At 38.6% G+C, this 27561-nt stretch overlaps 2 protein-coding genes across 3 annotated transcripts; both read left to right on the top strand.

Moving 5' to 3' along the window:
* Positions 1 to 4497: 4497 nt before the first annotated feature.
* LOC104445363 (sphingosine kinase 2) lies at positions 4498 to 24605 on the top strand. Of its 2 annotated transcripts, XM_039312623.1 has the most exons (10): positions 4498 to 4934; positions 5748 to 5870; positions 5963 to 6063; positions 6308 to 6380; positions 6654 to 6740; positions 6877 to 6954; positions 7297 to 7367; positions 7996 to 8292; positions 9072 to 9194; positions 24180 to 24605. In XM_039312623.1, exons 1-10 carry the CDS (start codon positions 4583 to 4585, stop codon positions 24369 to 24371), a joined length of 1497 nt encoding a protein of 498 aa, XP_039168557.1. In that variant the 5' UTR covers positions 4498 to 4582; the 3' UTR covers positions 24372 to 24605. The 2 variants fall into 2 exon arrangements, with proteins under 2 accessions (XP_039168557.1, XP_039168558.1); XM_039312624.1 differs by lacking the exons at positions 4498 to 4934; positions 5748 to 5870 and having other exon boundaries at positions 6305 to 6380.
* On the top strand, positions 17789 to 22840 carry LOC104445360 (B3 domain-containing protein Os07g0563300). The gene is made up of 6 exons (XM_039312625.1): positions 17789 to 18129; positions 18358 to 18454; positions 21479 to 21653; positions 21905 to 21984; positions 22280 to 22387; positions 22522 to 22840. Exons 1-6 carry the CDS (start codon positions 18002 to 18004, stop codon positions 22636 to 22638), a joined length of 705 nt encoding a protein of 234 aa, XP_039168559.1. The 5' UTR covers positions 17789 to 18001; the 3' UTR covers positions 22639 to 22840.
* Positions 24606 to 27561: the final 2956 nt, after the last annotated feature.

Here is a 27561-nt window from a genome sequence, read left to right as displayed (position 1 = left end):
AATTGAAAAGCTTCTGTTCTTTCCTGACCATTTTCAAGTCAGATTTTATGAAATTCAGTTCTTCCCTAAGACAATCAGGGCGCGCTTGGTAACGATTTTGTTCCCGGGAGCAAATTTTGATCAAATTCTTTTTATTCTCAAGCATTTTTAAGCTTTTAAGTTTGGTAATTGTCCAAAATTTCTGATTCTAGAATAGAATTGTGTTTGTTACCATGCTCATTAATTCTGTTCAAAATCAATTTTTTTTAATTTTTTTTTTTTTTTTTTTCATTTTTCATTTTTTCCTTTTCTTTTTCTTTTTTTTTTTTTTTTTTTTTCCTTTTTCTCATCTTCTTCTTGTGGTTGGTCGCCGGACCGGCGACGCCGGCAAAGAGCGCCGACCTCGCCGAGCGTCGCCAAACGGCCTCGCCCGGCCCGGCCAGCTAGCCTCGCCGCGAAGCCTTGCTGCTCACCGGTGGGGTTGGGCAAGCCTTGGGGCGTCGCCAGCTTGCCTCCCTTGCCCGCCCCTGGCGAGGCTTGGCCTCGCCCGACTGGGAGGCCGAGCGGCTCGGCAAGCGGACGGCGGCGGCGGTGGCGGCGGTGGACGGCGGCGACGGACGGAGGACGGTGGCGGGCGGTGGTGGACGACGGTCGCGAGATGGCCGAAGGGAAGAAGGAGGGTTCTTGATTTTGATTCTCAAATTCGTTCCCGGAACAAGAATCAACTTTTTTGGTTCTTGATTCTATTCCCAATCTGTTCCCGGGAACAAAAATTTTACCAAACACGATTATAGGCCCAAACTGATTCCGGGAACAAAAAATCAGAATTTTGCCATGTTTGGATGGTTACCAAATAGGGCCTCAGTGAGAATGTGAATACGCTTAAGCATGATCGATGAATCCACTGTATAGAAGTTGCCTCTTATCTCTAAATCTTGTTCCCTCAATTTGTCGGGTGCAACATTCATCAATTTCAGAGTTGACGCACAGCATATCTAAACAAAAGTTTAATTCATTAAAACGTCTTACAATAGCAGTATTATTTTACAACTGAGATGAAGATGACATGACCAGCCTAAAAAATGTGCCACGTGTGGCAGCACTCCTATTAAGAAAAATAAACTCGAGTAGAAGATGGACCAATATCCATACATAACACGGCAAACCATGACTCTGATGTTAGCTCTTCGGACAAAATTTTCCAACAAGAAGAGTCACTGTGAAAACATTGTCATGGAACCAAAGGAGGGTCCAAAACGAAATACATGAAAGGCCCCAACCATTGCGAAATGGACGGACCAAATAACCAGAAGTAAGGGTGGTCATCCAATGTTAAACAGAAGTCAGCAATGTGGAGATAAAAAATTAAAAAGGGAGATCAAAGAAACATCAAAAGCACCAACAAAGAACCAAAACGCTAAGGATGCAAACAACCCATGGAAATAGAAATCCCAACAGCAAAAACAGAGGGAAAACGAAGAGATTACTCGTCCAATGGATCCAAATGCTTCCTCTTAGAACGGCCTATCCCGCAGGATCTTGGAGTAAACGAGAGAGGTGTGAATTCCAGTACCATGTTTGTTTTGTCCTGTTCACTCGAACAGCAGCTTGATGTATGGAAGAAGCAGAAGAAGAAGAAGAAGAAGTATAAGATCGGAGCATGGAAGAAGAAGAGGTGGGATGGCCAATACTGATTGGAGCACATACGGTTGTTTGGTTCTTGAAGGGCAAAGTACACCTGCAGTCCCCTAATTTGCACGACGCATAAACAAATAAAGGAGGAGGAGAAAGGGAGAGAGGTGGCAAGCGGGAGGCACGTCTGAAGGAGGGACGGGCTCATAACGTTCCGAGAAACTTCATGTACGTTTGCGGGAGGCAAGCCAGTTTCTATAATTTGTTTCTTTCCTTATTGCCGATTTCAGCAATTTGGCCCCTTAACCGTGTGAAGCTGCACGTGCAATTTCTACTCTTTTTCTTGCTTTTTTCCGCCTGATAAAAATAAGGATAAATACAGTAAGAATCCTAAACTTATCATGAGAGCAAAATCGTCTTAAAACTTATAAAAAGTACAACCAAATCTGTAAACTTATTAAATTAGTGCAATTAAGTTTTACCATTAACTCCGTCCAATTTAGCTAACGAAAAATGTTGACATAGCTTATTTTACTATTTTCTATCTTTTACATGATTAAAACTATACTGTTTTGGCTCAAATTAGAATTTATGATAGAATTTTAAATTATATTAAAAATTAAGTTGATTAAAAAAAATGGGAATCAAGAGAGGGCTTACAGCCCTCGCCCCTTGAGCGTTTTGGCCCCTTACGCGAGTGAAGCTGCACGTGCAATTTCTCTTTTCGTTTCTTGCTTTTTCCATCTTTTGCTTGACAAAAATGATGACAAATACACTAAAAATTCTAAATTTGTCACGAAAGTGAAATCACCCTAAAACTTATAAAAAGTACAACAAAATTATAAAACTTATTAAATTGATATAATTGAATTTTTCTGTTAACTCCATTTAATTTGGCTAACGAAAAATGATAATACAACTTATTTTACTATTTTCTATCTTTTATGTGGTGTTGATGTGATTAGAACAATACCATTTTGGTTCAAATTAGATTTTATGATAGAATTTTTATTAAACCATTAAATAAATTTTATTTAAATATTTAAATATTTAAATATTTAAATAAATAAAAATACAAGAAGAAGGAGGAGGAACCAAGATGGGGCTCACAGCCTTCGCCCCTTAAGCAATTTGGCCCCTTACGCATGTGAAGCTGCACGCGCAATTTCTTTTTTCTTTTTTTTTTCTTTTTCCTTTTTTGCTTGCTTTTTTCTGCCTTTTGCCAGATAAAAATGAAGATAAATACACTGAATGATTTCATAAGGATATCTAAAAATAATATTAATTTATCTATACATAATCATACTTATATAAATCTCAATCTCGTTCCTAATTTTTAGATACATAAAATTGTCAAGTTTTTCTATTTTGTGTATTTACAATTAAATTTAGTTAGATCTGTAGATTAGGAAGTTAATATACAACTCTAAATGAGGCTACTTTTACAATTATATATATTTAAATGAAATTATAGCAATATCTTTATATTGACAAAAAATAAAATAAAAAAAGACAATAAAAAAGACAGCATTTTTTTTTTATGTTGACTAAGGAAATGAGTTGAAAAGAAAAGACACTCCAAAATACGGACAATGAAGTAATACACTTACTTATGAATAGTACCAAAGAATTCATTAGATTGGTATGTTTGTCTAATTGAAATAATTTTTCGTGAATTAGTTTTTTGGGCTTTCTTCTGTTTAATTTCTAAAAGTAATCCGTCAACGGAAAATTAGTTATTGTAAAATAAAATCCATAAGGTGCATAGTCAAGAACAAAGTCTTCTTTATCAAATTGTCCTATAGCACCAACCTTGATAATCCATTAACATTTTCCACTTAAATAAATACCTAACTTGCAAAAATAATAAGGCCATAAAACTTGTAGTCACAAATCCATAAATTCCAATTTATAATACACATGGCCAATGATAGAATTTTCTTTCATATCACATAATTATCCATTAAAAGCTTGGCCATAAATCTTATTTATGGATTAAATGGCTATAAAATAGCTTAATGGTACTTCCATCACCTATTCATAGACTTTAATGTAACTAGAGGTCGTCATGAATTTTGGGATGCCACATTCTACGGTAATTATTTGTGTCTATAATCTATATCACGCATAAGAACTTGATATTTAAATCAAAGAGGTCTCTTTGGTTTCTTTGTAGGCAAAAGAAAAATTCCAAATTCAACTCAATGAATCCTTAAAAAAAAAGGCTACACCTCTATATCTCATTGATTACCTTAATTTGATTTCTTGCACATCATTTCTTGGTAAATTATTGACTAGATAAAATAGTGAATTATTTGATTTTCCAAAGAATTCATTAGATTGGTATGTTTGTCTAATTGAAATAATTTTTCGTGAATTATTTTTTTTGGGCATTCTATTTAATTTCTAAAAGTAATCCATCAACGGAAAATTAGTTTCAGTAAAAAATGTATATATATATATATATGATAATACTGTAAAATCCTAAATTTGTACATTTATGACAAATTTAACAAAAATTAATGAAGACAAATTTATCGAAAATATATCAATTTAAAGTAAATTTGTTAACGTATATTACTTGGGATTTTTGCTGGTCAAAAAATTAATTTGAAGTAAATTTATCACAAATATATCAATTTAAAAATTTCTATGATATTAACCCATAATCAATTCCTTAATTTGAAAAGCGAAAACCGTCTTCTTCTTTTTTTTTTTTCTTTTTTTATCATGAAATTTACAAACACACCATCAGTCCAAGTATCGAATCAGATCGAGGTAGAATGTGAATAGTCAATCTTACCCCACCAGTGCACAACAACCAACCATCGAACCTGTGAAAGCGACGGGTGTCAACAACCCGTCCAAGACGTGCAAAAGTCAACGAGAATCCCATTCTCCATCTCCCTCCCAACAAGACCCGAAACCAGCCCACCAACCCGGAAAATTCCGCCTGCGACGACCCGCGAAAATGGACCCGCCCGGAGCCGACAACCCGCCGCCGGCCCCGGCGATCTCCGACCGCGTCCTCATCGGCGGCACCGTGGCCCCGGTGACCCTGACCGCCGACGGGAGCCTGGTCTGGCCCGGGGGACGCCACCGGAGCCTCAGCGTCGAGGAGGAGGTGCTCGGCGTCGACGCGGAGGGGCCCCGGATCAGGATCAAGGCCCTCGTCGACGACGGCGCTGGCGACCGGGCCTGCTGGGCCGGGAGCAAGGGCGGGGGCGGCGGCCTGGTGAGGAAGGACGTCGTGTTCGAGCCGCTGTCGGAGGAGTCGAGGAGGCTCTGGTGCGACAAGCTCCGGGGCTGCCTCGATTCTCTAGGTGAGTGGTCGACGTTTTCGCCGCGGGTTTCGAATTTCGCTTCCGTTTGCTTGATGCTGGGAACGTAGGAATGAGGTAGAAACCTGTGAATTGTGTTTCTCTGATGTTGCTGCCGAGTTGACCGTGGTGCCTCACTTGAATCGTGTGAATCCGGAAGGATTATGCTGTGATGCGATTTGATTGCGCCATTACATAGGCGCGTCGGTGTGCTTAGTCAATTTAGAATATATCTGAGTCTTGTTGAGAGAGCTTGTTGAATTGTTGTGGCAGGCTTACTTGGAGTTGCAAATGGATGTCTTAGGTCTGTCTTGATTTGCAAATGTTGTTTGCTTTTGTGGCTTTCTGTTTTTGATCAACATGGTACTTCATTGATCATCGAAGGAAGTAAATTACAACACCCCATTATACGGTTTGTTGGTATAAACTACAAGAGGACATTAAGTTTGTAGTTCGGTGCATGCCCGACAAACAGGAGTGATTTGAGGAAGAAGCGGGAGTACTGCAACAGTAGCCTTTACTCTGTGTTGCTTGAAATTTTTTTTTATTTTGGGCAATCCAAGAGGAGTAGTTGGTGTGAGGGGGTTTAATTCTAGTGTACTTTAAGATGCACTCTGTTTCAGAAGTTAATAGCACTAGTTTTTCTTTAGTTGCTTTTGTGTTGCTTGAAAAAGTTTCGATTTTAGGCAATCAAAGAGGAGCTGTATGGTGTTAGGGAATTTAATGCCAGAGTTATTTAAGACGCACTCTGTTTCAGAAGTTAATGGTACTAATTTTTCTCTTGTTGCTTCTATTCACATCTGCTCCTTTTGACAGACCGTCCCAAAAAGTTGTTCATACTATTAAATCCTTTTGGAGGAAAGAAATTGGCTCCCAAGACTTTGGCCAATGTCGTAAAACCTCTTCTTGAGGATGCCAGCATTCAATTTGACATACAAGGTTTGAGGTCATCAATGCAAATGAATACTGCTCTTACAGCTTTACTTCATGTTTGCTGATTGCTCATGCAAAGTTTTTTACTGCAATTTCAGAGACTCAACACCAGTTCCATGCGAAGGAAGTTGCTCGTTCTCTGGATCTATCAAAGTACGATGGCATTGTCTGTGTAAGCGGAGATGGAATCTTAGTTGAGGTTAGTTATTTAGGTGCAGATACTGGATGTCATAATATACTCTTGGTATAGTTGGAGACCTTGTATGAAATGGCTGCAATTTGTCAACTTTTCTTTGAAGGTTGTTCACAGCCTTTAAACTGTTTAGGAGCCACAATGATTTTAACTTTATGTGTCTTATATGGTAGTTAACAGTATCGTGGATCAATCTTAGTTAGTTGTCCTATTATTCTCTTCAGTGACAAACTTCTCAAACTTTTAGTAGGTAGTAAATGGATTGCTTGAACGAGAGGACTGGGAGGCAGCAATAAAAGTTCCTATCGGAATGGTTCCTGCAGGTTTGCTCTTTGCCCCAATTGTTGAGTATAGTAATTGAAGAGAGGACCTCAGTTTCATAGCATCCTTCCTATATAGATAGTACAGATTATGCTTAAGTTAAAATAGCAGTCTTTCTGTTCCAGGGCTTTCAGTGGTGGAATTTCCCGTTTAATCAGTAACATCTTAGAGGGGCACCATTGGAAGTAACTAAATACAGGATTTCTGCTCTTTCTTTGGTTGACATGGATCTTGGATGTGTTGTTCCTGCATCTAACACATGTGGCATTATATAGGTACTGGAAATGGCATGGTAAAATCTCTTTTGGATTCTGTCGGCGAACCATGTACAGCATCTTATGCTACTCTTGCCATTATTAGAGGTTAATGTTTTTGTTGTCTTTGCATTTCAGTGTTGTAGCTTTGCTCGATTCTTCACTTTCTCTTCCTTTTTTTGTTCTTTGTCTTAACTATTGGATCTTTCTTTTTAAGTGGTATTTGTGGTTTGACTATTTATAGGACACAAGAAATCACTGGATGTGGCCACCATCAAGCAAGGCGATGCCAAATTTTTCAGCATTTTAATGCTCTCCTGGGGTATGCCGAATTCATGTGATCATGTGCTAGGTTTAGGTTATCTGTCTTGGTACAATTTTTTTTTTTTTTTACCTTTTCTCTCTAAAGTAATTCTCACAGTGCAAATACTCAGTCCTGACATTGAATAACAGGACATCTAGAGCTGTCTTAAGCTCCATTCACTCCTCCAAAAGAGCTTGACTTCTTGATTATGTCGGTGCTGTGAAAAGTTTGTATAGTTGGCCTAGCATGCATTGTGGCCCCTGTTTTGAGCTCATCGTTTTTTGGAATATAAGAGGCAGAAAGGACGTTATATTGGCGGCTTATGATCTTTTTTTTATGAATGTATTTGTTTCGTTTCAGGTCTTGTTGCAGACATTGATATTGAATCTGAGAAGTATAGATGGATGGGAAGTGCTCGTCTAGATTTTTATGTAAGTTTTGGCATGATGCTACCAAACTCTCTCTCTCTCTCTCTCTCAACCCAAAGATTGAACTTCAGTCCTCTAGCTCATGTTTAACTTGCTCTGCTACTTGATCATAGAGGACTTTCGTTTATGAAGTTAGTTGCAGTGGTTGCATGTGCTACTTCCTCGTGAAACACTTTCCCTCGGAAGCATATCTAATGGAGAGTCCTTCAATTCCATTATTCTGAGCTTTTATTATATGATCTTCAAAGAGTTACGCTTACAGATGGTAAAAGTGGGCCTGCGATATAGTTCGTAGTAAATAGCTACATTGCATCTACCTTCTATCCCTGAAACCTCCTGTCTCAATGTTTTATTGCTATAGAACTTAGTGGGTGGTAAACCTACCATTGCATCTACCTATTATCCCTGAAACCTCCAGTCTCAATGTTTTATTGCTATAGAAGTTAGTGGGAGGTATACCTACCAATTTTTACTTACTTGTGGTATATATCTCACATATAAATGTCCAATATACTTCCCCAAGTTTATTAGTTTGTTTCCCTGATTTGAATCCACGCCATCATTAAATTAGCATGGTTCTTTGTGTTATATTAAGTGCTGGAGTATTTGATATTGATGGATTTTTGTGTAGGCACTTCAACGTATACTTCATCTGAGAAGATATAGCGGGCGCATTTCCTTTGTGCCTGCTCCTGGAAATGAAACTCATGGGGAGCCTACTAGTTATAGTGGCAACTTTGGTGGGAAGGACATTGTCTTTGAGAAAAGTGAAGGAAGCTCTGCTAAGGTTGAAGGACAAGGCTACCAAGGACCTGATGTTAAGTTGGAGGAATTAAGCTGGAGAAGTATTGATGGCCCATTTGTTTCAATCTGGCTCCATAATGTTCCTTGGGGTGGCGAAGACATTATGGCAGCACCTGATGCAAAGGTTGGGATATAAAAGTTCTTATTAGTTTCCTTGGCTCCCGTGTGGTGACTCTTTAGTTTGGTCTTCCATAGGAAAACAAAGTAATTTCCCAATCAGTGTGCAAAGTGCACATCTTCACAAGTTCTTATTCATATAAGCAGCATCATTGCATATTATGAGCAGAGCATAAGGGAAGCACAATTAAGTTGTAGGGAAACCTTTAAAGTATGCACACATGCATATTACGGCACCAAAGTGATGATTGATGGATCTTGCGGCTTGAGCAAAACATGCTCACGGTGCTTTATGAATGGTCTAGCTTTTATTTGCATTATTTAAGTAAAACACAAAACATGTATGCATGAAGTTCACTGAACACGATACCACATTTTACATCGAGTAGTTCATATCTGGCATACTTCTCTAGATGACCCAAGTTGTTTTTCTAATCTGGTTCATGTGTCAGCAGGAAGTATATGTTCAATCTGCAATGCATAGGATCAGTTTAAACTTTGAAGTTCATCTTATGGTTTTTCTAGAAGTGTAGATACTTCATAAGGCAGTTGAGATGTAAGTTGAATGCGCATGATGTATGGTATGTTTAAGTCAATCATAACATGCATGACTAATTTGAGTGTTTGAGGTGAATGAGTTTTTACCCCCATTACGTGATATTTTAAGCTGCGAGTTTAACAACTTAGCATCTCCTTTTTCTTTTCTTTTTTTTGGTTAAATCTTCTCATAAGATTCACATGTTTTGAGGACAAAAGATGACAATCCTCTTCTTTGGACTCCCACAGTTTTCTGACGGTTGCTTGGACTTAATTGCTATCCGGGATTGCCCAAAGCTGTCTTTGCTATCATTGATGACCGAGCTAAATAATGGAGGTCATGTCAAATCGCCTCATGTTATTTATATCAAGGTATCCTATGCTTCCGAAGAATATAGAAACTCCCATGGGTTGATTTCTTTTTGTCCATTCAGAAAGACTTGAGTTCTATATAATCACTCTAAGTAACTGTCTCTCATACTGTGAAATGGCTTAATATGTAAGCAAGCATATTTGTTCTTCCTATGCTGCAGGTCAAAGCCTTTGTCTTGGAACCTGGCCCGCGTGTTGACGACTTCTGTAAGCGTTCGCAGTTAATTTTTTTTTTTTTTTTATAGCTTGTTCGACTAACTTATCTGAATCAACAAATTAGGATGTTCAATGGCTTTAATTGGAAGTGGTTTGAAGAGAAGCGCATCATTGTTAATCTCCCTCAACAAAGTTTGAAAGATAATCTAGGTTTTTCATGTTTTGAGGGAGACAAAGAATGAGCCCTATTTATTTTCAAATTTTGAATAATTGAAGAATCAAAGAGAGAGAATTGTGGATTTTCACATTGACTTATACATAAGGAAAAGTGTTAAAAAAAGTCATAAACATTTTGTATTTGTGCTAATTTAGTCATAAACCTTTTTTGGTGCCAATTAAGTTCTAAACATTTTTATATTGTGTCAATTCAATCCTTTCCAGCCAATTTTGGCTGGATTTTGCTGGCTAAACACCGGCCGGCTGACGTGGACAAATTTTAATAATAGTTTAATATTTTTGAATTTTTTCTTTTAATTTTTAATATTTTCCTTTTTCCTTTTTAATTTTTAATTTTTTTTCCTTCTCCTCCTCCTTCCTCCAGTCTGGTCGCTGGATCTCGGCAACCGGCCAGAGGCAATGACTGGCAAGGTTGAGGTCAACCTCGTCGGATCTAGTGAGGGTCAAGCCTCGCCCATGGCCGTCGAGGCTCGCCCGCTAGACATGAGGCCGCCCTTAAGGCCTTGGGTGGTGAGGCTCACCCTCGCCGAATCTGGCGACGTTCGAGCCTCACCCATGGTCGGCGAGGGCAAGCCCTGCCAGCTTGGCGCGAGGCCAGCTCAAGATCGCCCAGGCCGTGAGGGCAGCCTTGCGCCGGGCTTGCGGGGCTCGCCTTCGCCACTTAGGCCTCGAGAGCGGCCTCTCGCCAGCCATGGGCAAGGCATAACCCTTGCCAGATTTGGCAAGGGTGAGCCTCACTGCCCAACGCGAGGCCGCCCTAGCGGCCATTGGCGAGGTGGCCGGCAAGGTCGAGGTCGACCTCGCTAGCCATCGCCTTTGGCTGGTTGCTGAGGTTCGGCGACCAGCTGGAGAAAAAAGGAGGAGAAATAAAAAAGAAAGAAAAAATAATAATAAAAAATTCAAAAATATTAAAATATTATTAAAAGTTGTCAACGTCAGCGCCGATCATGCTACGTTAGCCGGCCAACGTTTAGTCAACAAAATCCGCCAAAATTGACTAGAAATGACTGAATTTGCACAACGTAAAAATATTTAGGACTTAATTGGCACAAAAAAAAAAAGATTTAGGATTAAATTGGTATAAATGCAAAATGTTTAGGACTTTTTTTTAACACTTTTCCCCTTATACATAAATTGAGTTATTGTCATGCGTATTCCAATTTTAACAATTATACGGTAAAATTTGATGAAAACTAACAGAAGATAAAATGTATTACGTGTGTACCAATTTAGAGTTTTTGGAAACCCAAAAATTAGTTCGAAGTAAATTTATTATAAGTATACTAGCGTAGGGTTTTTATTTATCCAAAAATTAGTTCTGGACAAATTTACCATAAGCATACCAGTTTATGGTTTTTCATGATATTAATTTTTTTTACTTAATTTAAATCTTGCAATTCATTCATTGGCCATTTAGACCTTGGATAAAAATAAAGGATTGCGTTATTTTCCAACTCTGCTTAGAGAAAGTTAACCACGATAGATGTAGCGGCATATATCCATATTTGTAAAGCATAAATTATAATTACGAAGTTCGAAGTGATTTTTTCTCTCCTCTTTTTTCTCAACTTTATTTTAAGTATTTGATGTCTAATTCGAAGCAAGGTACTTTCCATGACTTTCGTGGGTGGAATTCTCAATAGACAGAAGTGGAAAAAAAACCAAAGAGTGACACCATTCAGTCCAACTCAGTTCAAAAGTCAACGAAGTCATCGATGGTTAAATCCACAAAGATCAAATCGCCTGAGATTTACACAAGATTTATAGGTCTTGTCAAACTAGAAGGCCGTAGACGCATCGTGCATGCACTCATGCCTTCTTCCTATCTCTTTCGGACTCTCCAAAGCATCACCCAAAAGTTTTTCTTATTTCCATTTCTAAACTTTAGACTTATGATTTTATGACCACGCGTACAACGTGTGTGATTCCACGGGTGATGGGACGATGAAAATATTTAGGATAGATATCGAGAGACTCATTGTTCCATAGATATAACACAATTTTGAATTTCGGCCGTGTTTGCTTTACAAAAATAGATAATGCGGAAAATATTTTCTTGAAAACGGTCACTTATATCACTTGCAAAAGTGAATGATCAAAATATATTTTCATCATGTTTATGAAAATAATTATATATAAGTTGTTGTCAATAATATAAATATTTTTTATTGACTAATTATTTCAAATGATACATGCAATTATCTTTAAAAATATGTTTCTCAAATTAGTCATCTCTCGTGAAACAATCGCACCCAAATTCATAGTTTCAAGTACTTCTCAAGACCACTCAAGCATTTTTCTTGAGAAAAGGACACTATCATATGATGCTCATTGTAGTGCTCTAATTTTGCAATCAATTACTTGGGCATCTTAATGGTTGATAAGTGTTCAAAGGAACTAGGTTGGCAATTTCCCTAGCTGAAAAATTCAATGTATTTTAAAATTTATGGCACTTCTGATCCGTTTTCTTAAAATTATGACATTTAAGTAATCGACTAAAAAGTTGCAAATTTCAAGTGATTAATTAAAAAGTTATAATATTAAAGTAAGTGTAGTATAAAAATTATAGTACTTGTAGCATTCTCTCCCCCATCTTTCTCTTATATCATGTTTATAAAGTAAACGACTAATGTTGAAAACCTTATCATTTGGGAGTTGGAATCGACAATACTCTCAAACCAATGAGGATCGCTCCAAGTGCATCAACCGTCACCTGTCGTGTCTTGTCCGAGAAGACAAAAGAAGCAAGAAACGGAAGATGATAGGAACCGTCGATGCTTGCAATCATTGCGGAGGCGTCCGTCATCGAAGAGAGCTCGCTGCTCGCCCTTGTTCGACTCTCCTCATTTAGGGAAAACCAAGAAAACCCAAAAGCATCCTTTGGCGTGGCCTAGACCCGTTCGAGTTCAGCAGTTACCACTAACTCCGAAACGTGCATGGCACTTCTTGATCGATTCCACGTCTGTCTTGCCTCGCTTTTTGTCCCGTGCACGATGCATGTCCAAACCCTAATCTAGTCTTTCCCGATGGATTGCAGAAGCAACAAAGCTGATCACGCTAGATCTAAACGGATCATCAAATTGCATGCTCGATCTTCATGGCGTGGCCTAGACACGTTTGAATCTAGCAGTTATCAGTAACTACAAAACTTGCATGGCTGTTCTTGATCTTGTCTTGCTTTGTCTAAACCCTAATCTAGTCTTTCCCGATGGATTGTGGAAGCAAGAAACTGATCGTGCTAGACCTTAACAGGCCATCACATTGCATGCTCTTGATCTTCATGGTGTGGCCTAGACACATTCGGGTTTAGCAGTTACCAATAACTACAAAACTTGCATGGCAGTTCTTGATCTTTGTCTTGCTTTGTCCAAACCCTAATCTAGTCTTTCCCGACGAGTTGCGGAAGCAACAAAATTGATCGCGCTAGGTCTTAACGGGTCATCATGTCGCATGCTCTCGATCTTCAATCCTTTCTTGGGTCCTCGAAGTCTTTCCCTAGGCCTCTCTACTTCGATTTCTTCAGTCGACAAGAATGTTGGCGTGTCGTGCATGAACACGCTCGGTTGATGTTGTCGTCTTCAAATGAATAAAACACGTGGTTTTTTCGAGTAGCTGATGCCTTCTATGTTGACTCACAGCTTTCACAAGGTGAAAGAAAAGAACATCATTTTAGGATATGATTTTACAAATGTGGCTCTTGGGTGGCTCTTGGGTGGCCACGTTCTACCATCGTCGACACGATCGATCTTATCCATATGGGAACCTATCCCATCCTATGTTCCTTGAATTGCATATGTAGTTTTTAATTTGGCTTGTGTGTGAGAGTGGATCTTAAAAAAGTATCCCACGTTGTCTGTCTATTGGGTTTATATACTCTTGTTCTCCCTCCACTTGTTGGCTTAATTTTATGAATTGGACATATTTCAGGATTATAATTTGTTGGGTGTCTAAGTTATTGACCAACTATAATCTAAATCAACTTCTAACTCTATGGTCCATAGGGCAATCTGAACTAGAAATTTGTTTTAAAAATTTGTAAACTCATTACATTTTTGCTAATTATTTAAATTTGCCAATTAAGTCTACTCAATCAATTTTGGTCGAAAATCTCTAATGTGGATATCGGCCATCTTACATAACATGGCCGTAGGACAAATTTCAATAATATTTTAATAATTTTTTTGATTTTTGATTTATTTTTCCTTTTTCCTTTTGTTTTCTTTTTTTTGTTTTTTTCCTTGCTTCTTTTTCCTCCAACCGATCACCAAGCATGGGCAATGGTTGGCGACTGGTCAACGGCAACCACTGACGAGGGGACCTCGCTGAAGGCCAACAAGGCTGGCGCTCATTGGCCTTTGGTGATGGCAAGCCCTCGCCCAAAATCGACAAGGTAGCCCCTTGCCAAATCTCGACGAGGGCAACATCATCGGTTGTTTCCTTTAGCTGATCATTGGCTTGGCCATTGCCCAAGCCTGACAACTAACTATAGGAAGAGGAAGGGATGGAAAAAAGAGAGAGAAAAGAATTAATTAAAAAATAAAAAATTTGAAAAATATCAAAATATTATTAAAATTTATCTAAATTGACTCTGATTATGTCATGTAAGATGGCTAGCGTCTATATTAGTAATTTCCAGTCAAAAATGGCCAGATGAACTCAATTGATAAAATGTAAAAATGTTTAAAATTCAATTGTTAAAATTAAAAAAATTATAATTGAATTGGCAAAAGTATAATAAGAATAAAAATTTTGGACAACTTTCTCCATTTTAGACAGGACCTTAAACTCGTCTCACTATACCAAAACGATTACCATCTTATGGAACCGACATAGGTCCAAAATCCGGTTCAAGTTGCCATCCCTATTCCCGTATGCAAAACCAGATGACCTCTCAATAAAGAATTCTGTCACCATCACAATTTCTTTGGGAGGGGGGGATTAGTCTTGCACGAATCTTTGGACGATACCTGGCAAAATGGAAGGCGTTTTGCTCCTCGAACACGATTGCTTGCGTGCGCCGGACGAGTCAAAGGGCGTTTTGCTCAAGTAGTTTACGCCTTTCGCGCCATCAAGACGGCGACATCTCCTCTCCTGCCCTTGCTCTTATTTTGTCCTCGTTAGGTGGTCGTCGCGGTCGTCCTCAACCACCATCGTGGGGATTGCCATGCCTCCGGGAACTTGTATCTCTATGTTCTCGTTTGTATAGTCCAAGAGCATGAGCGCGGAGGTATGGAGGAGCTCGTTGGACGCCCTTTGAAATTCTTTGGACTGATTAAGTCCAGATCTTTTACTAATCGACGGGGTTTGAACTTGTGATAGTTAGCTACAAAATTCGACAACCCTAAAGTTGGTTCACCTTATCCTTAATTTAACAGAAAATATTAAAGAACGGCCTAGAGTGGAGTCATTTTTTTCATAAGAAAGTTAATAATGGACTTTACCTTAAGTAAAGATCTTAACATTAAGTTGGCAACTCAAGTCATCATTTGAAATGAAGTCAATTCTAAATAATCTTTTCGTGGAGATGACTTCATTTCAAATTCTTATTTGAGACAAATTTATCAAATTTAAACTCTTTTATGAGATAAGATCGAGTCTAAGTCTTCTTTTTAGAAAGCCGCCTTTACTTCACATTTTTTCCGAAATTTTTGCTTAATTCGTTATCAATTCCGCCATGTCATATCAAGCAAATCTCATCGGAACGTGATGGCGTCGAGTCGCCCGTGAAGCACTGCCGTCCCACGGGCCACATTCCGCTTCTTCGTGGACGTCACATCGGCGTCGCCTCAGGAAAACCCATCAAATCGAAAGCATTCAAATTGCCTCCAATTACGATGAGACTGTGTTCCCACGTTTAAAGTACGAAAGCCAGACTCGTGCTCTCTATCTCTTTTCAATAGGGGTGTACATGGTCCGTGCGGGCGGTTCCCGACCTAGAATTGGGAACTACCCGCTAAGGACCGGTTCTGAAAAATGGGAACCGGGATCCACCCGTTTGTTGCATGGATCCACTCGGAATCGGACCGTCGGTCTGTGCAGTTCCTGGATGGATCCATGGAACCGATCTTAACGCGAAACAATTTTGATTTTCAACATAAAACGACTACATGACATCAAAGCAAGCCAAAGAAAGAAAAACCAAAATTAAGTATGTGGAGATGCGGATGGCGGGAGAAGTAAACGCAACGAAATGGTGATAGGATTAGGAGCCGAAGACGAAGGGAGTGAGATGAGATTTATGATTTCTTTTAGTAATTTTTTTTTAATATTAAAAATGTTCCTGGTCCCTGGTTCGGGTGGGCGGGCGGCGGATCCACCCACCTAACCGGTCCAGCCCATGTAACCGAACCGGTACTCACCGGTTTCATAAATGGAATCTAAGCCTGACAAGTTCCCTCAAGAACCGCCGGTTCCGGGCGGTCCAGGCGGTTCCCGGTATTTTGCATACCCCTATTTTTCAAGTCCGTCCAGATGAAGCATAATCCCGATCTCACGTGAGGCGCAGAAGCCGCGAAACGACTCGTCGTTTGTCGTTTCCCCGGTCTGAAACCAAAGCGTGGGAAGTCGGGGACCGAAGCGTCGCCGCTTACGTGTGATCCGCGCGACGGGCCCCACGCTCTCTTTCCTCCTCGTCGCGGGCCCCACGCAGTTAACGTCCGCAAGGACATTCGCAGCGCGCGTGGGCCTCCGCCCACTCGCGTCCTTGCGCACGCTCGCCGTCCCTTCTCTGGTGTCGCCGCGCGTGTCGCTGCACCACGTGGAGTGGGAGTTTTGGATGGAGGGGGGCATTTACGGTAAATAGCCGATCAACGCGAATCCGGCTCCGGGCGGAATTACGAGAAAGCCCTTGGATCGGTTTTTTAGTTGGATGTATATGGTTGGAAAAATGCGTATGGCAAATCGAATAAAAAACTGTTCGAATTTCCGCGGATAGATTTTTGTTTTTGTTTTTTTTTGGGTTAACCAATGTTTTGAATTAATTAAATGTACTTAATAAATGCATTCAAGACATCTGAAGTGATACTTCATTTTTCTGTAAATAAGTCTTGTCGAGGGATATATATCTTTTTGTAGATCGATTTTAACTTTTTTATCTTTTTTTCTTAATCTCCGGCTCATGCGCTATGCCTTTTTTAAGTCTGAAAGCCAAATATTTCCACATCATGCTAATGTTGACATGTAAGTTTATGCATTTCTTTAAATAATAATACATATACCCATATATATTTTTACAAGATCGTTTTGTGAGCTCATTTTCAATTAAATTCAAGCAAAAACTATCTCTTTGACTTCCCACCAAAAACTTTAAATATTGTCCAAAATTCAACAAAATTACCTAAAAGTTTACATGCAAATCAATAGGTTGACATTCACATGATATGAATACTTCACATGTTTTTTGACTAAAAAAATAAAATAAGTACACTACAAATTTTAAATTGAACAAAAGAAGTGAATGTTAATCCACATGTACCTTATCACGATAAAAAAAGAAAAAAAAAAAAGAGAGAGTTGCCTTTAGCTTTGAATTAAGTGAGAACAAACGTGCTTTTTGTGAAAAATGAATAGGATATGGTACTTATTAATTAGTCAAATTAGAATCAAATTAGAAAGAGACTCTCATAGAGTGTTTTAAGTAACCAATTAAGAACATTTAATATTTTTCTTTTCATATATCAGCATTTCTCTCATTAATGTAATAGATGCTTAAACAATTGAGTTAAACATTTTTGTAATTGGTAAGTATTCTATAGAATAGGGTAATATAATTAGAAATTTCACATTAGTATATCATAATATATTTATCTCAAATTAATTTTCGTTTCATAAAAAATTTCAAACACAGTCCTTTCATGACATAGTTACCTAAAATTAATTTTCGTTCGCACATCGAGGCGAGTCCTATTTTATTGGTGGGTGCGGATAAATAATGAATTTCGCTCCAACGTCAAGCGCAGACGGCGTCGTCGCCTAGAGAGAGAAAGAGTGAGTTTGAAAAAAAAAAAAATAGGAAAGAGAGAGAGAGAAGAAAAAACCGAAACAAGAAAAGCATCAGAAGAGAGAGAGAGAGAGAGAGAGAGAGAGAGAGAAATATAGAGAGATAGAGAGAGAAAGAAGAGTGAGAAAGAGGAGGAGAGAGAAGAGGCCAAAACTTAGGCACGACTGGGACGTGCTTTTTAAGCCTCTCGCATGCGCACCACGCACGACGCACGCTCGAATTCCTTCTTCTCTCTCTTCGAAAACCCTTTCTCTCTCTTCGATCTCTCTCTCTCTCTCTCTCTCTGTGATTGCAGATCAGGCTCCCGCGCCACTCCATTCGCGCATCTCCGACCTCCTCTCTCCACGCGGCCACTGTCCCGTCGCGCGAATTCGCCCCGCCGTCGTAGGAGACCGCATCCTCCGCCGCCGCGGCGATGGCCCCAGCTTCATCCCCTCCGCTAGCAATGCATTCCTTTGGAAGTCAGGCCAGGGGAAGGAATCAATTACTCCCTCGTTACTGGCCCAGGATAACAGATCAAGAGCTACAACAAATCTCAGGAGAGTATCCTTTTGTTCTATGTGCTTTGATTGATTTATAGCAACTCCTAGAAAGGTGAATTTTATTCCATTCTCTATGTTATTGTTTTTGGTGTTTTCCCCAAGAAAGTAATTATCGCGCGTCAATAGAACAGGGTTACGATTTCAATAGATAGGATGAAAAGCCGGGAAGGTTCAGTTTCACCTCTGCTACTGATTAGCATTCATGATCCTATTCCTTAACTTTTATAAGCTCAAACTCTGTAATCACTCCTCTGTTCGAGCAAACGTTGAGTGCTAGTGATGCAGGTGAAATTGAACGTATAGTGGTGCCAAAAGAATGTGCCGAGGCAAGACATTCTGTCTAAATTCTTATAGAGCTTTTGTTGTCCTCATTTTACCTGGGAAAAAACATTTTGGAATTGAAGTCCTTTGTATGTCTTTTTGATGTTCAGATTTCTGTATGGATTTCAGTCTGATATGTTTCCTACTTTCTGTGGACTTGTCTTAAGACAAATGACACGAAAAACTTAAGCTTGCTGGAATATGTTATTTTTGTGTTTACTTTTCTTGCATTTTGGTTTAAGTAGTGGCCCGGGTCTAGGAATCTTTTGTTTGAATGATTAATGAGATTTCATTATGTAGCTACCAAGGGGGTGCCACCCCTATACAAAATGGCTTTGAGTAGAAGCCACCCATATACAAAGTTATGCACAAAGGACTGTTTCTAACATTTCCAATAAACTAGAACTGTAAAATTGAACTTCCTGCTTTACAAGAAGTGAAGAGAGATTGGGAATTTTTCCATTGTGATGGACGTAGGCATTATTTAAGCAGTTCCTCTATTGCTTTAGACTAGTGGTTGAGCTTGCTTATTGAACCAAATTTAGAGGTGAGGTGATTGGGATGTCTTTAGTCTTTGGCTTTTAATTGAGCATTTGGACTTTGACCTTTATTCAACATTAATGCTGCAAACATGAAATAATTATCATCTGGGATTTTTCGTACATGATTTTTCAAAATTACAATTATAGCAGATTCGATCACAGTCCCATAAGCAGTAGGATTGTCCACCATTTGACAAGAGAGTAAAATATGATGAGAAGGATGTAACAAGTCCTTTTTCTTTCACTTCCCTTGCAGGCTCTTAGATAGTTTCAGTTTACTCCAGGTTGGCTCTAGTTTGTTTAACAAAGGTGATTAGAGGAACTATACATGGAGCAATTAGGTATAAATTTATGTTGACCTGTCAGAATTTGGTTGTTTCCACTCTATTAATAATCGCTTATGAACTTTTTGTGAGATTACACTCATCATTACGAGTTTTAGATCGAACTGATCAATAAGTGGGAAGGAAATCCAGTTATTTGGGCCCTAGAGGATTAAGTAGGCGAACTGCTGGTTTTTGATATGACATATCTGCAGTAGTAACTTTGGACTTGTTTGCGCACAATGACCGGTAAGAATAAAGTCGAACATAAGAAGGGAAAAATATCAAGCAAAGAAAAATCATGGCATTTCAAATAGTCTTTGAAAGATCGGTATTTCTGAAGCCCTGCCAAAAGAAAAAGACCTGTAGTTCTATATTTAACATTTTCCTTTCGAAATCGTTTTATTTTCCATAATTGGGGAAAATTGTACGTAACCTCTCTCAACTGTGGTCAATTGCAAACTGCCTCCTATCTTGCTGCAACTAATCCCTCGTGTCTTTGAATCGTTTAAGAAATAGAAAAGCTGATCCTAATATTTAACTTAGTTGAACTTCTCAAAGTTGTTTTACTTCTAGAAGGAATGTGCTATGATGCAACCTCTATGCCATTTGAAGAATCATAGGATTACATTTTTTTCCCCTGTAAGTCAAGAAAAATTAACTGCATCAAGAAGATGCTAACCCTTATGAGAAAAGATCAAAGCCAAATGAGAGCTCCTATACAAGACAATAAATATACGGCATAATTTCTAGCATTTGTATCAAGAGTAGATCCCCACTATACCTCTAATTCAAATCAACCTATTCCCCACAATTTTAGAAGTATATGGTTTCAAAGCAATTTTCAATCAGTGTTTGGATAGTAGGGTTATTCCCCTTCAAAGGGCCTCTTGTTTTGGTCTTTCTAGGCCACTGGGCAAACAGAAATGGGAATTGAGGCAAGCCATTTTATCTTGTGACAAGCGATCTGAATACCCTTCCATGCTCATAGCTCTTGCTTAATAGACCCCACAATGACCCAGCTTGGACCTATGGAAGCATTTGTCAAAGCTCGAAAGGTTCTCGTCCATGGAAAGTTTAGAAGACACATTGCTGTTTCTTCTCTTTTTTGTCAAATGAAGTACCTGTTGGCCAACACTTATCTTCAAATTTGCTTTATTTTGGGTTGCCAAAGACGGCAGCCCAAGGTGTGTCATTAGTTTATATATTAATTGACCAAGGTATTAAGGTCCACAGATCTAAAGATGTATGAGATTACTGGAAATTATGGAGATATTTGGGTTAAGGAAGGGGGCATGAGGTGATTCCATCTAGTTAATAGTCCAAGAGGGAGTTTGCAATGACTTTAAGGGTACTTTTGACACTTAATGATCTGGGTGCCTATTTGCAGTAAATTTTAACAATAATAACTGAAAAAATAAAAGAAGAGGGGGCAAAATAGCAATTGATCCAAAATTGGATAGGGTGGTCTGGCATTTTTCCCCCTAGCAATGGAATTCAAGTTGTAAAAAAAGCTACAATGAGGTCTGACCATAAAGAATTAAGGTGGGGATTTGTGCTCACACAATGGAAGTTTGATGATTTGAAAACCTGCCATTTTGGAAAAGGCTCTCATACACTGTTAGAGAGTTTTGTAATTCTATCTGGGTTGTTTTTGTTAATTCGTCCATTCAAAGGATGTCAAAATTGCTAAAGCCGCCAACAGGTAGCATGATAAACACCATGTGAAAAATCAGCAGGGTTTAGCCATTCTTGGGCCATGTGATAAAGAACTGGTTTAGACAATACTAAACTTGAGTTATGAGAATACAATTTTTTTATTTATTTGTTTGTGCTTGTTTCAAATTTAAATAAATAAGGGCTTTTGAGAACTTTGGAATGTCTCTTGCATTTCAAAAACTTGGATCATCTCTTGTTTATGATTTGAATCTTGAAGGATATCTTCATCAAGGTTCTTGGGTGTTGGCATTGCACTCCAATTTCAGATTTTTTTTTTTTTTTTGGAACTTTCTACATTTTTTCCATTTTCCTGAAGTTGTAAAATGGGTCGTTTCTCCTTTAGAACCTCTTCTGAATTTTTTTTTTTTGGTAAGGCCTCTTCTGAAATTTTTTGTTTTTACTTATTGCAAAAAAAGTTTACAAGTGAAATTTTGGAACTGTACAGGCCTATTTTCCGTCTATTTCTCAGCCTGAAGGATTGCCGCTCAAAGTTCAGGATGCCAAAGGCTCGGAGTGGATATTTCAATTTCGATTCTGGCCCAATAATAATAGTAGAATGTATGTTCTGGAAGGAGTCACGCCTTGCATACAGTCCATGCAGTTGCAAGCAGGAGACATAGGTAAAAATACTTAAACTTGCGGAATAGGATGCAACAAACTCGATATTTTACTCTCTACAAATTTTACATGATTGGATAGTGCGATACTACACTTATTAAGACTTGTCTGGCATAATGAGTAGGAGCAATGTTGCTGTCGACAAAACCTTTTGTCCAGGGTTACTGCTACTGACAAAATGTCACTGCCTTATTACTCTGAGTTTCATATCCTTCTGGCTCTAGGACTGAGATTTGATTTTGTTCCCTCTCAGTGACATTTAGTCGGTTAGAACCAGAGGGAAAATTGGTCATGGGATTCAGAAAGGCTTCAACTGCTCCCTCATCTGATGAGGTCAGGACTCACGCAATAATTGACTTTTCCCGGCTTTATTTGTGTACATGCTAGACCTCAGAGATATCATTTATTGGCTTCCTGCACTGTAAATGGCACTTCTCATTCTATGCATGGTAATTTCTACTGCGGTCTTGCTGAAAGCTGGGTGACAAAGAGTGGGGATCTTCACTTCATACTGTGTTATGTGCATGCATTTGAGATTTTAATAAAATATTGATTGAAGATTTGTTTGGGTTTAATGCACTCTGCTAAACTGGGATAATTCATCTTTGTTGGTTTTTCCCGCTTCTAGGAAAAACCCTCTCATGATGGAGAAGATGCTTCTATATCTGAGCAACGACCAGAGCAACAGCTTGAGGAGTCTTTTGAGCAATCTGATACTCACTTCCAGGGGAATATGGTGAGTATTGTCTCAATCTTAAAACTAAAATGATGCCAAATTAAATCGCAAATTTGGAGCTTTGGTTAGACTTCTGTATGGAAGCGCTATTGGTTGAGCATCAGTTTGAAAACTTGGATTCCATGACGATGCAGGGAAGGGCGGAGCCAAGGCTGAGGCCGGGGAAGAGGAGTAGAGACTGTAATCGTGGCGAAGCCGTCTCCGGGACCTCGCATGCCAGACGGAACAAGAGGATTCGCAATGGGTCGTAGAAATGAAAATACAAAAAGAAAAAGAAAAAACAATCTATGAACGTTACATAGAAGTATAAGGGTTTGTGGAATGGCCTTTTTCGATATATATATTTTGTCTTCGTCTCTCCTTATATTTGTAATCGATGAAGTAGGTTTTTATATCCTCTTTGTGAAGACTCTAGAGTATCGTATATAAATCGTGGGAAAGTAGAGGTTGGAAGTGTGAGACAAAGGTAATATTGGAAAAGAAAATCAATGGAATGAAAAGTTAAACCAAGAGGATGTAGGTTTCTTCAAGCCGTTGCTCTCAGGCAATAGACATTTGCGACCTAATTTGATTTGTTAGGAAGAATCGGCTCCACGAGGCATTAGTTAAAGGGTTAGATTGAGAAGTAGGCAACATGGACTCATTGGAGCTGTGTTCCACATCGATCGAATTTCCACGAACACACCTCATACGAGCCTCGACATGAAAAGAAGAAAGTAAAGTTCAGGTTCTACAGCTTTTGAGCATCACATAATTTAAAGCTCGACCTACATTTCTCAAGAAAATCACGGCACGTCCTAAATAAGCACAAAAAAAAAAAAAAATTGGAAAAAGAAAACAAAAGAAACATATTCAAAATTGAATGCGGTTGTTATTGTGGCCTATGGTATTGTTTAGATGAAATGGACTAATCAATTTTTCTCCTGAAAGGTTAACGAAGCAAGAGGGAGCAAACAGTCTGAATCAAACGACCGAATTTATTCAAATATAAAAGCCAACCAAGTATTGTTATATAATGTCACGTTGCTGCTCTTCACACTTGGCAACCCAGGTATCTAAGTTGTCTTCTCTGTCTCTGCGGGGTAGCTCAAAGCACCATGGAGGACAACTAATTGTCTCCTTTCTCAAGAAATGACGCAAGTATCAGTTACACCTCGTGGCTTGCAGCTCTCGAGAAACCTTGATCCTTTCCTGCTTGGAAATCATCTGATACGACATCGGCAGGAGGGCACATGCGAAAAACGTACGAGATGGACTTGGATACCACCATCGGATTCTTGGAGGGTATACAATCTGACAATTTCCCAAAGCACTGCTCATCGAAAGGAAATGACCCACTGAGAAAGAACAAGCTGCTCGTTCCCAGCTTCTCCACCTGGAACAATAATCACAAAGGCGTGGAAACAACATCGGGGGCTTAGGACGGATAAATACAAAAGATGGTTTGAACGCACTATTATGAACTATTAAAGCCGCTACTCAAAACTGAGCTGAAAAATTCATCAGTGTAACTACCGATTAGGAAAGAAAAACTCCAGAACAAAAATGAAAATCTAGAGTACTGGCCATGCATGGAACTGGTATGCTCTGTGATCGTGAGGCAATTGCGTGTGCACGGCAGAGAGCATACCAGTTCCTATTCTTCCGAAGAATATAGAAACTCCCATGGGTTGATTTCTCCTTGTCCATTCAGAAAGACTTGAGTTCTATATAATCACTCTAAGTAACTGTCTCTCATACTGTGAAATGGCTTAATATGTAAGCAAGCATATTTGTTCTTCCTATGCTGCAGGTCAAAGCCTTTGTCTTGGAACCTGGCCCGCGTGTTGACGACCCAACCAAGGAAGGCATCATAGATACGGATGGCGAAGTTTTGGCTAAAGGGAAAGGAACATTTGAGTCCAAGCACAAGGCAATAATGGCATATGATAGGCTTTTAATTACTGTGGACCAAGGTTTAGCTACTGTCTTTTCCCCCATCTGAAAACTTCTCGGTCCACATTTTGATAGTTTCAATCAGTTATTATTCATTATCACAAAAAAAAAATTTCCTTTTATTAATGGTTACCACACGGGCTGTATTGATTAATTCACATAACCCCGATGGGGCACTATGCAAAAGAAATGCGGCGGAATAATATTCGTGCTAGTCTTTTTGTTGAACAGGCTTCATAGGCATATTGAGTATCCTCAATGTAAGCGTTCGCAGTTTATCGGTTGCTTTCGGTTTGAATGTCTTTTGCAGCAGATTTTGGTTGTCACAAGTTCAGTTAACCATCATCCCATTTGCTGAACAAGAGCGTCCTTCTCCTTCCTGAAGGACCCAAAACTGGAATCATGAATGGAGAATTTACAGGCTGAGCTAGTTTGAAACTTTCTGCTTCTACCCTTTAGCCATAAAGAAGGCTATGGAAGAGCCTTCCTGGCCACAGGCAGTTGCTTTCGATTGTACATTGCTTGATCAGGCTAGCTTTTATAGCTTTGATCAGCATCAGATATCGGGAAATCTCGATCACCCTCGGCGCATCCCATAATAGCTCCTCTGCATCGATTGTGTGTCGGTTAAATTTCGATCGCTTTCGATTGCACATTGCTTGATCAGGCTAGCTTTTCTTAACTTGGTTTGTTGTACTTCATTGCAAAAACAAGTATCATTTATGCTTTCAAAAGTTAAAACCGAGCTTGAGCTGAGCTCTTGAAACTAAATTTAAGCTTGAACTGTAATGAATTTCATCATCACGCTAAAACTTAATAAAAATCAAGTTACAATGAGTTCAAATCGAGCATCAAACTTTGAGCATTCGAGTCAAGTCAACTTTGAGTGGAGTTCGACATGGTTTAAATGAATCACATCCTATTGAAGCCTTTAGAAATCTTGCATTCATCAAATTGTTTAAACATTTTTAAATCAATTGACGATGATCTTACTAAATCTATATGATATTCCAATAGGACGTATGTGATTAGTTTTGTCGCAATTCGATGATTAGTCTCTCCACTTTTCGTAGCTTTCACACCATAATTATAGGCCATCAATTCATAGGTTAGGAAAAACATCAGAGTATTTGAATATTCTAACTTGCCATATCGTCTAGGAATAGGTCATTTCATGACTTTAGCTCATCTTTCCAATGGGAAAATTATTGTGCCAATTTGGCGTATATGAGCACACATCAATTTCAACCGTCAAGTTATGTGAATTTCGCTTGTAATCCTGCATAATTTGACAATTGATGTACTCCAATGCAGTACGAGGTTAGGTGAGCGAATTTCTTCAATGATTCTCGGCATCATGTCGTCTATCGTTTTCACCTATCTTTATCGTACATGCATTCCTTCCTAGGCATGCGAAGATTAATGGGTCCTGTCCCTTGTGCGGCCGTGGACTTTCCATCGCTCGACGTACTCTCGCAAACATCTCAATCTATCTTAATCGTCGATACATATCTATCGGAATATCAATGGCGGAGAATTGATCGAGATATAGTAACCGGAACAGCGCGGAGTGGAACATGACCCAATCCATCCCTCTGCACCTTCGAACATCTCCATCCGATTACTCTTTTGACTTTTGCTACGCGTCGTTGAGTGCTCTTCTTGTCGCATCGTGACTTTTCGGAAAGTTCTCCATTGACTACGGGTAAGATTTTCCCCGATTTACTTTTAAATTTTGTGCATTGAAATTAAGGGTTCGCTAATTTAAAGAAAAACTGTTTTCAATCTATTCTTTTTCGACTTTTCAATGTTTGAATGATAAAAAACTAATCGATGTATGGAAAAGTTTCTATTGACTAAAAGCAAGGAGCATAGAGCATAGATTGGCGGGAAAATGGCTTTCCATTGTAGTAAGAAGTAAATCACTTTCCCTATAATACTAAACAAATGCAAAATTACTATTTTTTTAAAATTATTTTTGTAGAAAATATTTTCCTTTATCATTTAGTTTTCAATGAAACAAACACAGCAAAATGTGATTTATATCCATATTTGTAATCTATTGATTAAAAATGTTTTAAAAAATATGGCCTTAATTAATAGAATCACCATGAAATTGGAAGCGTTTTTCATTTTTCTTTTCACTTTGATCTTCTAAATTGATTTTCACTTTTTTATTTTTTGGGTTAATACCATAAAAATTCAAAACTTTGTATACTCGAAACAAATTTATAATAAATTAATTTTTGTATCACAAAATTTTTAAAATTGGAACATGTGCGACATATTTGGCTAAAACTAATTTTTGGTTTACTAAAAGACCCAAACCGATACATGCATGAAGTATTTATCCTCTATTAACTTTCGTCAATTTGACTGTGAAGTTATAGAGTTTTAGGGCACATGGCAATAACCTACTTGATGTAAAAACTCATCTCCCTCTCTCCAATTTGAAAACAAATATGGCTCATTGCCTCTCTCCCTCATATTCTCTCTCTCCAATTTGAAAACAAATATGGCTCATTGTCTTTCTCCCTCGGAGCATTCTAATTTTTCTTCATCTTCCTTTTCATTGAGCACACTCCTTCATCGTCATTTTTATCTCCCTAATTAGGCACTAGAACTTATTCGAGCACACTTTTATCTCTAATAATCTCTCTCTCTCTCTCTCTCTCTCTCTCTCTCTCTGAGGCTCATTGTCTTTCTCCCTCGGAGCATTCTAATTTTTCTTCATCTTCCTTTTCATTGAGCACACTCCTTCATTGTCATTTTTATCTCCCTAATTAGGCACTGGAACTTATTTGAGCACACTTTTATCTGTAATAATCTTTGCACCTTTGATTTTTTTTTTTTTTTGAGCTTGTTTGGCTAACTTATACGAATCAACAAATAAGAATGTTCAATAGCTTTAATTGGAAGTGGTTCGAAGAGAAGCGCATCAATTGTTAAGCTCCAACAAAGTTTGAAAGATGATCTAAGGTTTTTCATGTTTTGAGGGAGACAAAAAATGAGCCTAATTTGTTTTCAAATTATGAATAATTGAAGAATCAAAGAGAGAGAAAGAACTGTGGATTTCCACAATGACTATACATAAATCGAGTTATTGTCATGTGTCTTCCATTTTTAGCAATTACAAGGTAAAATTTTCACGAAAACTAACAGAAGATAAATATATTACGCGTGTACCAATTTAGAGTTTTTGGAAATTATAAAATTAGTTCGAGGTAAATTTGTTATAA

Source organism: Eucalyptus grandis, chromosome 5 (assembly GCF_016545825.1).
Source record: "Eucalyptus grandis isolate ANBG69807.140 chromosome 5, ASM1654582v1, whole genome shotgun sequence".
NCBI classification, from domain to species: domain Eukaryota; kingdom Viridiplantae; phylum Streptophyta; class Magnoliopsida; order Myrtales; family Myrtaceae; genus Eucalyptus; species Eucalyptus grandis.
Note: the sequence above shows the minus strand (reverse complement) of the source record. Positions and strands in the feature narration are given on the sequence as shown.